The sequence below is a fragment of the Lepidochelys kempii genome, chromosome 1, assembly GCF_965140285.1.
Source record: "Lepidochelys kempii isolate rLepKem1 chromosome 1, rLepKem1.hap1, whole genome shotgun sequence".
Taxonomy (NCBI): domain Eukaryota; kingdom Metazoa; phylum Chordata; order Testudines; family Cheloniidae; genus Lepidochelys; species Lepidochelys kempii.
In genome coordinates, this window is record NC_136380.1 from 314,249,351 (window position 1) to 314,263,075 (window position 13,725).

At 42.0% G+C, this 13,725-nt stretch overlaps 1 protein-coding gene across 7 annotated transcripts in view; it reads left to right on the forward strand.

Moving 5' to 3' along the window:
* PLXNB2 (plexin B2) overlaps positions 1 to 13,725 on the forward strand; it is a 325,760-nt gene that overhangs the window by 264,886 nt on the left and 47,149 nt on the right. For all 7 annotated transcript variants that reach the window (XM_073328266.2, XM_073328265.2, XM_073328269.2 and 4 more), the window contains 5 exons: positions 309 to 401; positions 2,616 to 2,697; positions 7,266 to 7,438; positions 10,418 to 10,566; positions 13,195 to 13,303. In XM_073328266.2, coding sequence (XP_073184367.1) covers positions 309 to 401; positions 2,616 to 2,697; positions 7,266 to 7,438; positions 10,418 to 10,566; positions 13,195 to 13,303 — 606 coding nt within the window. The remainder of the gene's footprint in view (positions 1 to 308; positions 402 to 2,615; positions 2,698 to 7,265; positions 7,439 to 10,417; positions 10,567 to 13,194; positions 13,304 to 13,725) is intronic.

Below are 13,725 nucleotides of genomic sequence, written 5' to 3' on the forward strand. Positions count from 1 at the left end.
AACCATTGCTGCTTCTTGCTACTGCTATTAGTTACATAAGCCTTGTGACCCCCAAAGCTAGCTATGACTACTGCTTTTGAGCCACAGCTACATATAAAACAAATTTGGGCATCTCTTAGGCCTCAAATTATTTGGATGGCAGCAGCCGGAGAAGGTGATTTACCTACCCTTGCAACAGGACTGGAGAGTTGAGTAACCAAAACACCTGATCTTATCCCTGTCAGTGCTGAGCATCATATTGCTTATTTACTTTTTATTAAGCTCAGTGGTACTGTAAAAATTCTAAGCTGACCATTTCTCTTGTATAGGGAAGATCTTTTAAGATTGGAAATGACCAGTTTGAATTTGAGGCTCCTGTTGACAAATCAAATGATGGAAATTTCTCATTCAAAACCAAAGAGGTAAATATTAAAAAAAATTGTTTGTTTAAAAAAGATATAAAATGTTTTGTCCTGTTGTAATACAGAGTATGTGCACGTGGCTGGCCTTCAAAGGAGATAAACCCTAATTACAGACCTGTAATGAAGGTTCTTCTCCTTCGCCCAAAGGCAAAAGCCTACAACTTTTGGAATTGTAGTTCCTGAATTCCCTAGTCTTTTTTTCTTCCTGTTAGCTGTGATTTCAGCATGTATGCAGCTCATGCATTCATTAAACTGTGCCTATGGAAACTCTGGGCCATATGATTTTGATTCAGCTTGGTCAGCCTGATCGAATATTGGACTTAGAGACAGGGCTCCTGAATTCTTCCCTGCCACTGACTCATTGACCTTCCTGTGATTTCGTTTCTCGGTCTGTAAAAATTTCACCGTTCACTGGAATTAAGTGCACTCAGTCTCTGGGTGCCTTTTCAGAAAAGAGAAAATGTATGCAAAGTTCTATTATTCTGTTTACCAAGTTATAAATTAGACTTATAGACTTTATCCTGCTCAGGAAAACTCCTGAGTAAATAAGCTGAAGGCCTACTAGCTCACCTCACAAGATTCTTTTTTTCTTTTGAGGATTGATTAATGTCTATGCAGCTGTTACACTGATTTATATGATAAGTGTTTTCTTCTTCGTCTCCCCCACTTTTTGAGGCCTCATATTATGACCATCTTCTTTTAAATACAAGAAGTATGATTTGTTTCAAAGCCTCTGAATGCTAGTCCTTATTTAGCCAGAGTGTGTATAGTTAGGAAGAGGGAGGGTGCTACACTGTTGAAGAAATATCAGACCTTTCCTTAGCACATTGAGTGATTATGCTATATTGTCAGGAATAATACATCCTGCTGGCTTGGGAAGGAAGAGTTTAACACAGGGGTGGGCAAACTTTTTGGCCCAAGGGCCACATCAGGGTTGCAAAACTATATGGAAGGCCGGGTAGGGAAGGCTGTGCCTCCCCAAACAGTCTGGCCCCCACCCCCATCCACCCCTCCCACTTCCCACCCCCTGACTGCCCCCCTCAGAACTCCTGACCCATCCAACCTCCCCACACACACACACACTCTTTTGTCCCCGACCGCCCCCTTCTGGGACCCCCTGCCCCTAACCACCCCCTATCCGACCTCCCCTTCTCCCTGTGCCCTGACTGCCCTAACACCCATCCACCCCCTTGCCTCCTGACAGGCCCCTGGAATTCCCACACCTATCCAACCCCCCGCTCCCCCCGCCGTTCCCTGTCCCCTGTTCACCACCCCCAGAACCCCCGACTCATCCAACCCCCCCCGTTCACCATCCCCTGACCACCACCCCCAGAACCCCCGACCCATCCAAACCCCCGTTCACCATCCCCTGACCACCACCCCCAGAACCCCCGACCCATCCAACCCCCCCGTTCCCCCATCCCCTGACCACCACCCCCAGAACCCCCGACCCATCCAACCCCCCCGTTCACCATCCCCTGACCACCACCCCCAGAACCCCCAACTCATCCAACCCCCCAGCTCCTTGTCCCCGACTACCCCCTCCCAAGATCCCCCTCCCCTAACTGCCCCTCGGGACCCCCCCCATCTGACCCCTCACTGTCCCCTGACAGGCCTCCCATGCCTATCCAACTGCTCCCCGTCCCCTTACCGTGCCACTCAGAGCAAGCAGGAGCTGGAGCCAGTCACACCACTGTGCTGCCCGGCAGGAGCGACAGGCCAGAGTGCAGGCAGCCCAGCAAGCTGAGGCTGCGGGGAGTGGGGACAACAGAGGAAGGGCAGGGGCTAGCCTCACTGGCCGTGAGCTCAAGGGCCAGGCAGGACAGTCCTGCAGGCTGTAGTTTGCCCACCTCTGGTTTAGCAAGTCTAAAGCTGGCAATTTCAAGGAGTTACTGAAACTCTCTAAATGCAATATGCTAGCTACTTGGATACTTACCTCTAAATATAAATCAGATCATGAAAATTGATGATCCAATGGCAACTCAGTACTGCTCTCCATTAACCCTTCTAGGTTCTGATTGTTATGAATTAAGTTAATTACCAAAAGTTTCGCTCAATACATTTGGCTAAGAACAGAAACAGAGCATAGATTTGAAATGTTTTAGATGCTTTCTGAATCCTCATAGATCATGTTAAGAATTATGCGACACAAAAATTAACCTTCCGAATTAAAATAAGCAGATGCAAATGTCTTCCTGTGTCATCTTTTTCCAGTTTTCCTATGGCGCAAATGAAACTCTACCACTTAATCTGTTCATTAAAACAGATAAGGTCAAGATTGACAGTAAACTCATGGGTAAGTATGAATTATGGGACTCATGGGGAGTGAAATTACAGTAAATTGAGATTTATTCCCATAATAAATTTTATCTTCATGACTCCAAGAATGTAACCGTCTCAAGTTTTACTGGTTTTAGTAAAGCATGTAATTAAATGACAGGGCAAAAGTGTTAATACAGCTGCATAAATTAAATGTCAATGTTGATAACATCTTTAAAATTTTATATATTTAAAGTTTTATATAAAAAATATCTTTAAATCTGATTCTGCTCTGAAAAGCAACTCTTTTAAAAATGGCATTGTGAGGTTCCCTTGTTATATCTCAATAATATGATAGCAAACTTAGTCCCTTCCTGGGTAAAAAGGTGGCTTTTCTTACTGTCATCTCTACAAACCTCACCAGAGATCTGAAGTCTAAAACTGTGTTCTGGCTCATGCATCGTCATCAATGATAGATTCTGCAGTCTTCAGTTTGGTTGACAATGAAAAGCCACAGAAGTATTCTGTGGCAACAAAAAGTATGCAAAGTCACGAGCCCTGCCATAAATGACTTTTTCATTTAGTTAAATTTATTTATTTATTCCAATTTATGATGGCACAAAAAATGTTTGTTAAATCTATGGTCCTGGTCTTGTAAGCTACTAGGTGCTGGCAGAGCTCCAGTGAAAACAATGGGCTCCATGTGGGTGCCCTGATACCCCACCTCCCCCATAACAGTTCTCAGATTAAGATCTGCAAACACTTTTTACCAGATATAGTGCTTGTTACTACGAGTCCATATGAATGAGACTAATGTCACTCATGAGTAATGTCCCCATGCAGATAAATATCTTTATACATTATTCCTGGTATATAATAATATTTAAACAGTTTAATTTTGTATAGGCAACACAGAAGCAGTGGAGTTTGAGGGATTACCCTATGTTGCCTCTGCATGGCTGAGAGCAGTTGTTAACTCGTGCCATTTCTTGTCCTCTTATGGGGAAATCACATTGTAACAGTGCAGCATCAACATTTCCATTCCAAAGAATTATGATGTTATAAATCCAGAATCTTACAGGATCTGGTGCAAAAGAAAGAAAGAAAGAAAGAGAAAAAAGGAAGCAGTGTTATTATTAAAGGAAGGCTCTTGTTCAAATACACATCTACAATAATCACAAAGGCTGAAAAATACTGGCAAAATGTCTTTTTTTTTCTCTTTTGTATGAATGTTTTTATCCAAATTCTCCCTTGCTTTAAAATGTCCTTACCGTGTGAAGTCCATAGCATAATGTTTTTTAAACATCACATTGCACCTTGAAAGGAACTGACTTTGGAGGAATGGACTTTGCTCAGAAGGTACTCAATTATTTCAATTCCAGCACTTTTGAACTCTCCAGTGTGTAAAAAAAAAAAAAAAAAGCCTCTTCTTTGTACAACACAAATACTAAGTTATGATAGCATTTTAAATCTCAGACCACTGGGGGCTTTTGAACAGTATGAAATCCAATATATCTATCCTTTTCATGTTTTTGTCCTTGTTACCAGTTACTTCACAGCTTGGATCTAAAGGTGATGGATAAGTCTGAATCTAATGAGTGGATTGCTGCTCCTATATTTAATGATTTGGTCAGGGAGTGAAGGATTGTTTAATACTTAAGACTCTGTCTTTCCCTGTCCCTTTCACACCTCTGGGTGTAAGAGACTTCAAGATGTTGCTGTGCTGCCTTGGTTTGCAGAGAAAGGGAGCGAGACTCCTGTTCTAGCCAATGAAGGATGACGAAGTAATTCAGTAAATATGTTCCTTTGCTTTGTCAGGTTGTCATGTGGTGGTGTGGGTGGAGATTGTAGGGTGTGTGGAGGCAAAGGGAGGAATTAACAACCCCACTTGTTAAAGTTCCTGTGCAAACTATTACCAGTTTATGAGTGCTGGATTAAGAAAGCAATCTGTTACATCTTGCAAATTATGTTCATGTTTGTAGATGTGGGAAAAGCTTTCCCTGCTGCAGCCTGTGCTGTCTGTTCCAAGGATAAAGGGAAGTGTTAATTCTCTTGTTAAAGTGGGGTTGTCAGTCTGGCACCTTTTCCCCAGCACTAAATTTGCTTTTTTTTTTTAATTGCAGAATGAATGAGTAAATAAATACTGTTTAAAATGACTCAGTGACTGAGAGGCTCCATATCTAAGTGGTTTTCAGACCAAATTAGCTAGGTGTACAAGTAAAAAGAGACTCTCCTCACCCCTCCCATAACTCTTAATACTGCAAACTCAACATGAAATCTCAGTCAAGTTAGGTCTTTTCCTACTGTTTCATCATTAGCAGTAACAAGGGTCCTGCAGCCCACCGTAGGCACCCAGCGACCACCAGTCCAACCCCATTACATTGAATGGGTTCACACTGGTACAACTGGTTGAATTATAGAAACTATCATTGATAGTGCACAAGAAGGAGTAAAATCCAGGTCTTTCACTCTCAACTGTATTAATGCTGCACAGTAATGAAAATGGGTTTCAGAGGAACAGCCGTGTTAGTCTGTATTCGCAAAAAGAAAAGGAGTACTTGTGGCACCTTAGAGACTAACCAATTTATTTGAGGAAGTCACCAGCTGGGGCTCTGAATACACGCGGCAAGCACATCTGCTGTTTAGAAGGTGCTGTTTTTAAAAAGGCACTCTCCACGGAAGAACCATACTGACGTCATTCAATGTACGTGTTGCAGAGAGACTGGCTCTACTGGGCACCATTATATTGTGCATGCCTAACAAAGACATCACTGCACTACTGAGGACAGAGATGGAGAAAATGTGTTTTTACATTACTATTGAGTTAGAAAAGTAATCTGATATGGTAGCCTCTTGGAATTAGCATTAAAAACCTATTGCTGTTACTTCAGTGCCTAATTGCTTATTATTAAATTAAGTATCTTCTGTTATTCTTTTCCAGTAAATAAAAGTGCACTGAAATGGTAGAAGTTGGAGAGTAATTTAGCTGATGCTCTACCCAGAGTTCTAATCCTCTAGGAGCTAAAGAAGGGCAAGTGCATGCCCTTTTCAGTCAGACCTTTTGAGGATGGACTTAACCTATGCATTCCAAAAGCAGCCATTCTCCTCTCCCTCCCAAACCTCCTTCCTCAGCCTCCATTCAGCAATGATTACTTGCTGCACTTCACTCTAAGGAAGTACCTTCCTCCAGTGCTTTCATTAATATCACTTGGTAAACTGACTAGCAAGAAGAAAGATCTCTACAGGGTTGCTTGCACTGCTTACGTACCCCTTCTGTCCTGAGATGGTGTGGCACCTCTTCAACCTATCCAGTTTCCACTATAGTAGCTATCAAGTGCATGTCCAAAAGCTGTCTTCCAAACCTGGGCTTTTCTCATGGTGCTGTAATGCTTGGCTGCGTAGCTAGGCTTGAGCTTTACGTACTAAGGGTGATTTTGTGTGCTGATTATGTATCACAACAGAGACTAAGGGCCTATCTCTGTGGTCTTGGCAAAGCACATTGAAGGGGTATGATTTGTAGAGCACTCTGTGCACTTTAACATAAACTAGGTACATTTTAGTTTGTGCCAGCAGGGTCTACATGGAGCAGTTAGAGCGGTTCTATCCTTCTAATCTGTTTTGCTGTACTGCACAGACAACCCTAAGGTCTAAGGTAAACTTTGCTTCTCTGGGACTGTTGCTGCATGGTTCAATAAAAGGAGCACTGTTCAGTAGCTAGCCAGCATGACAGTTGTGCTACAGTCTCTATGGGATGATTGGCTGTGTTAGTTGCTAGGTTACACATTGGGATTTAACTGCATTTTTTGCAGAAGGGACAGTGCATACTTAGGGGGTGGCAACTCAGAAGGAAAAGAATTGAAAACCATGAGACAGTTCACTTACTAAAAGGGAATAATTTTAAGGCCAGGAATAAATTAAGGAGAACTGCCTTGGTATTCAAAAACGACTAGATTGCTTCCATGGAGATTTTTAAAGTGTTGGCCTAGAAAATCCTGAATGACCTGGGAGCACCCTACATGAGAGACTCTCTCTCCCTGTGATACACTGATACATTTGTGATCAGCAGAGGTGCTGATGCTAGATTACCCTCAATACTATAGAGGAGGCCTTCTTCTTGGGAATTTGGACTCTGGAATACCCTCCTCTCTTCTCCTATCGGAAATAGCCTGGATTTTTAATAACTTTCAGTACACCTGAAAGGCCCGTTTGTTTCAGCTGGCCTTTGAATAGATGTATAGGCTGATGTACGGGGGTTGTAGTATTTGAAGAGCTACTCCCTGGTACAATGGGTGAACAGATTGAGCTGTATTTGGATTTCTAATTTTAAATAATTGGTAGGTTGTTCAAAGCCTGTGCATGGAAGCTTTTATTGTGCTAAATTGGCAGAAAGTAAATAAGTAAATAGAGCTTCTTGGTTCTCAGTAAATACCTTTTATGTAGTTAAATACACTGTGCTCTGGGCAGGATTGGCCTATTGAATGGGAAGACTCTGGCCACAGCATTATGGTTTTTCTTCCCCATCATCTTGTTAAAAGAGAGCATATCCTTGAAACAATAATTGGCTTGACACTGCACTTGTACATCTTTTTATAATTGTCATTTTAGTGACTTTATACAACTGCTCTTATGGCCGAAGTGACTGCAGCTTATGTCTTGCGGCTGATCCTGGCTACAAATGCGTCTGGTGTGAAGAAGAGGGAAAGCCAAGCAAGTGCATTTATGAGAACCTGTGTAAAGCTTCTCCTACGAACACATGCCCTCATCCCGTCATTACTCAGGTAAGATTGTTTTTTTTGCCTACCAATGTATTGTCTTTTCATGAAGAAAACATTGCATACTGAAAGAAGTGTTTCTCAAAGCATTTAAGTAAGTTTTTAAATTAGCTGCCAGGAGTTGGTATTGGCGTGGTGTATCTGCAAAGCTTGCTAACAAGAGAGATCTACCACATTGTACCATGCTAGCAGTACTTACTTAAACATGGTGATTGGTACCAGGGAGTTAGCATGGTTTACTTGACTAGTATGGATTTATTCTTATCTGAGCTCTGTGTTACCCAAGCATGCTGTAGAGCACACTCTACACCAGTGCTCTCCAACATTTTTACACCCAAGATCACTTTTTGAATTTGAGGGCAACCCAGGATCTACCCTGCCCTTTCCCTGAGGCCCCACCCCTTCCCCAAAGCCCCGCCCCACTCATTCCATCCCCCCTTCTCCGTCACTCGCTCTCCCTCACCCTCACTCACTTTTACCAGGCTGGGGTAGGGAGTTGGAGTTTGGGAGGGGGTGCGGGCTCTGGGCTAGGGCCGAGGTGTTTGCAGTGTAGGAGGGGGCTCTAGGCTGACCCTGGGGCAGGGGGCTGGGGTGCAAGCTCTGGGAGGGAGTTTGGGTGCAGGAGGGGGTTCCAAGCTGGGGCAGAGTGTTGGGGTTCAGGAGGGAGTGCGGGGTATGGGCCCTGGGAGGGGGGTCAGGGCTGGGGCAGGGGGTTGGGGTTCAGGAGGGTTACAGGGTGTTGCCACTGGGAAGGGTTCTGGGTTGGGGTTCAGGGTGCTGGCACCAGGAAGGGGGCTGGGGGTTGGGGTGCAGCCTCCTGCCGGGCAGCACTTACCTCCGGTGGCTCCCAGTCGGCGGCACAGTGAGGCCAAGTCAGGCTCCCAGTCTACCCTGGCCCTGCTGCTCCCAGAAGGGACCCAACACGCCTCCTACCAGTACTTCTTAGGAATTCCAATTCACACACGTTGTCCCAAAAGATCAGTCGTGTCAATTGTATTGTTCAACGCGGTCTTTTTGAAGTTCACATGATATCTCAGAGATTGCATTAATTCATATCTTAGAGAAATTACATATAATTCCACAATAACACATACACAATTGCATTTTTAATCCAATGAACCCCAGAGGTATTAAACTTAATTCAGTAATGTTTATCTTAATTCCAGGAGGTTTGTCCAGGATATTGTCATCTCTGTCAAAAAGTGTGTTTCAAACTGAGCCTGTAGCCTGCACTATAATTGTCATCACTATTGAAGCAGATCTGATCACTGGGTCACATGTGCTTCCAAGCCGTCTGGGTCTGGGTGAAATCTAGTCACTCTTTCTAGTTCTGGGAGTCCAGGGTATGCTTCTGGGCACAGACCTCTTGTCTGATGCCTTTTTGGTGATCTGGGACTCCTCCGTTCACCCACTCTTGACCCTGAGATCAGCATCTGAGACCTCCCAAGAACTCTCCTACCAGAGTTGCTTACACATGCTCCCACCAACCTGCACATAGGCTGTGGGTGCTTTCGGTTTCTCAGTTAACTCCTTCAGGGACAACATGAAACATGAACACTCCTCCATGAAAACAAGGAACACAGGCTTAGCAAAGGAATTTCTTATCCACATTGACTTTACTGTTGGAGCACTCAAAAGTTGTAGATCTTTGAAATGAACAAAAAGCCGTGAGATACACCCTCCCTTAGACTAAGCTCACCCCTTCTATGAAACAGTGGATCATCAGTGTTTCAGGCCTGGCTGAGTCCCTCCTGCCCTCCGCTTCCTGCAAGTTCATATATGTAGCAAATTCCTGTATGTCGCGTCCCCGCACAGAGCAGAACTCTGCTCTTACGTATGGCCTCAGTCTCTGCACTGTGGGTTCCAATGGTGAAGGTCCATGTCCACCAGGCATGCATCTCCCCATCTAGAAAGACCACTGTTGCATGAGGATGGGCTAGTAGGTGTCGTTCAAAGTTGATAGTCCTAGTTCTTCAGTGATGGTCCTTCAACGAGGTATTAAATGCCTTCCCCTGCCAGGGCAGCTGTCTGAAATGCTGTACAATAGGCTCCAGTTCTCTAAGATTAAAAATCTGAACGGGCTTTCTGGAACTCCTACACAGAAACTGCTAGACAGGTGAATTATCAAAACGTTGGAAGGTTCAGATAAGTGTTCAAATTCAGATGCTTGTCTAAGCTGTGGAAATCCACCTCTACCCTTTTTGGTCTTTATTTTCAATCACAAATATGATCAATAATGTTGCCGCCTCTCATCTGATACAATAGGGAGGGATAGCAGGTTAGCAGAAGTGTCTGTGATAGGCCTCTGTGCACCATTCTTTGTGTCCCAGAGTCTACTGGGCATCTGATACAATCCTCCAAAGCAGAAATGATTACAAAACAAAACAAAAATACACATGCACACAACAGGAAGGATAAATGCAAATGCTCTTGAATTAGCTAGAAATGCTCTCCAAAGTGGTGTGATTCAACCTAATAAGTCTCAATACATCATTTAAAGAATGTGATATTCTGAAAAATAAGCACAACAAAATAATAAAAAGGATAAAACACCAGCCAGGAATTTTGTATATAATATAGTCTGCTGGGGGTCTTTGTTGTAATAAACTGTTATAGAATTCTATGTTTGCAGTTATATAGCATGTTGGTCACAGGATATTAGAGAAACAAGTTGGGTGAGGTTCCATGTAAGTTTGAAAGCTTCTCTCTTACCACCAGAAATTGGTCGAATAAAAGATATTACCTAACCCACCTTGTCTCTCTCATAGAATTGTATTGTTATTATAGATTTCAAATCAACAACAGGTTACTATAGATTCTGTACTTTTAACTGAGCATGTAATTTAAGAGGTTTCTTAGCCTCTTTTTTATGAGGCCTATGTAAAAAACACAACACCTGTATTTTTAACAGACTGCAAGGTGTTGTGGATTTAAACCATATGTAAGAGCAGCGCCATCATTGTAATTTCTTTTTTCCCCTCACAGATTGAACCAAAGACTGGGCCACTAAGTGGTGGAATCCTTCTGACCATAATGGGATCTAATTTGGGTATAAAAGCTGAGGATGTCAAAAGTATAACCGTGGCAGGCACAAAATGCCTTTTCAGAGAGAAGTTCTACTCTGTTTCCACCAGGTACTTGTGATGTTTTCTGTGAGAGATTTTAGAAAAAGGATTTCTGTGCAATTATCAGGAAGTATTCATACAAAGAGGCAGTAATACAGTGTTACTTAAAATTGTTAGAACTGACATCTCTCTCAAGATTTATACAAAACCATGTTATATAACACGGGTAGCCAAACTGTGACTTGAGAGCGGCTCTTTTACCATTAAAGTGTGGCTTGCAAGCCCCACACTCTCCCCCATTCTCCGCCTACCAGACTTGTGGTGGGGCGGGGGGGAGCTCAGGACTTCTGCCTTGCGATGGGATGGTGAGGTAGGGGCTTCTGTCCAGTGGGGACAGGGGTTCTCAGGGCTTCAGCCCTCCCGGGTGCACCTTCCAGGGTTTGGGGCTTCAGCAGGAGTGCCTTAGCTCTCGAACTGCTGAAGATTGTACGCAGCTCAGAGGGCCAGTAATTTTGGCCACCCGTTATATAACGACTTATATACAGAAACAGATTTGTCACATTAAGAGTGCATTTTCAAGCTTGTAATTGATTCTTTTGGTTTGAAAAGCTGTCCTGAATATTTACTACATATGTCTCAAAACTATCTGTTTGTTGTTTAAATTAAAGGCATCTTAGCTATTTAGCCCAAGTCTTGTCAAACAAATAATTTCAAGATGAAGTCAGTTTTGAGATGAGCTGATGAAAAGTGCTATGTAAGGAATAGGTGGTGATATTAGTAGAAGCAAGCAATACAATTGAACGGAGATGACTGATGATAATTTTTTATATTTAAAATTATGCAGTTGAAACTTGACTCTCTTTTGGGTTATTTTAACTGTATTACAGTAACTCCTCATATTTTAATCTGTTTAAAGGAACTTTTGAGATGTTTAGGTAGTGGCTAGTTTTTGAGAACTCAGTTAATGGATTCAGATGTTCCGGGCTTTTCTACGCTGCCCCATAGTTCTAAGTGTGGGGGTGGGCACTGCTATTCAAACTCCCATTGTCTGAATGTCAGGCAATGTAGACATACCCTAGGTCCCAAGAATCTTGAGAATAATTTTTGGTCAGAACAGAAATCTCTCTATACACCAGTTTCTCAGTGGCTGTTTTTACACTTACCCATGCATGCAACATCACCCTCGGATGCACCTCTTTCTTTCCCATCCCAAAGTATTTGCAGAAGCATCAGAAGCACAGTATAGCCATACAAGAATTCCCCCAATGTCCTTGGTTTTGTGCCTTTTCTAAAACTTTGATTTAAGCACTTGGAGGGGAAGCCAGATTTTAGGTGATTGTATCCTTGTATCGCAGTAATGTTTCTACTTTGCTTAGCTCTACCAGTGTGGTAAAAGGAATGAATGTATACAACTTGCATACTTTAATTTATTTATAAATCTAGGTGTGTATAAGGGTTGAAAAAATAAGGTATTCAAAAAACAATTTAGAACATATGCCTGTAACTTTCTTTTAGTGCCACTTTCCATTCTCTTTGCACATTGTTTTGTGTTTTACATTTTTCCTTTTTTGAAGATTTCTAAAGCATCCAATCCTTCCCATTGTTTCACCTTTTCTTTAGTAAAATGTTAGATGTTTTAGGAGACAATATTGTCTATTCAGTAGAGAAGAGAGTATCAGGAGACCTGGGTTCTCTTTTTAGCTCCACTATTCACTTTTTGTGTGACCTTGGACAACACACTTTCTTTCTCTCTGTTTCCCCGTGTAATATAGAGGGATACTCCTACTTACCTACCTCTGGAAATGGATTGCTGATTCTCAGATTAAAGACACTGTTATACATCAATACAAACCCATTTAAAAAAAAATCCCTGTTATCCTGCCACTACTAACAGCACCACTGCATATTTTATATTATAATGACCACTTCTCTCTTTCAACTTCTAGTAGGTGACACATTTTGCAAATTCTTCTGAAGGTAACATTTCCTCTCTGTGCCTGACAAGAAGACATAACTTTCAAGGATACATAGCTTTCAAGTCAAAATTATGAGGAACTGAGTGCAGGCTCCAGCAGCAATACATAAGCCAAGGCTTACAAGAATTTGGAAAATTTTGTCCATGTGCCAGGACTCCGACAGATAATTCTGGAGTAATCTGCTGTAGGACTTGACAACCCTTTATTTAGGTCCTAATTTAAGTACATTATACTGGGAAGAGCGATTCTGATATTTAATTCTTAATAGACAATAGTACATTTTTTAAAGAAGAATAGCAATTATCTCAAGACTGAAAGAACCAAAAAAAGAGAGAGAAACTTACCAAGAAGTGCTCTTTAGTGTGCTACTTGATTACTAGTGTGAGTTTTATCTGTCAATAGTGACCAAAAGTCACTGCCATTCAATAGCTGCTTAGTAGCCACTGTGTAGAGTTGGCGGTCCACAGCTTTGGTCCTAATGGATAGAGGACTGAGCTATCCTCTCGCATCCTTAGGGGATGGTCTCTTCATGACAGGTTGAGGTATAGTGAGATATGGTGAGGAAGCTTTCACTTCTTCTTGTGCTACATATGGTAGCTAAATAAAGACTTCAGATTCTAGTGTTGTCAAAGTGATGCCTTACGTGTGTGTTAAGATTCACTTTTTTCAACAGACAAAATGGAGAAAGTTATAAACTTACAGGTACACTATTTCTGATTAGGATTGTGTGTCAAGTTGGAAACGTCTCAAAACCCTTACACGGTGAAATTGAAGTTGATATAAGTGGAAAACGAGGTAGCTCAACAAATGAAGTACAATTTACATACCAAGTAAGTATGTTTTATAAGTGTTCTACATGTTTCTTGTTTTTAATTTACCATTGGGACAAACAGAAGTGATTGTATTTTATAGACTTTATTTCAGAAACAGAAATATTGGTCTTTGCTCATTCATGTGTGTTGGAAAACACACTCAAAGGTTTTAATATGTACTAGAAGCAATGAAGATCCCTCTGAACAGCAGATACAAAGCCTTGAAATAGGACAATGCTGTCCACAGTTCAAATGATGAAAACTATGGTAGAGAAAAAGCATCTGTAATGAACCTAGGTACTGTGTCACTGATGAACAAAAAAGTCAACATTGAAAAAATTAGGCATTCTTTAGACATGGTAATTGCACTAGTTTTTTTTTTCATCAGTGTGTTTAGATTAGCCAGTAGTCTTAATCATGACAATTAATGTGTAGCCACT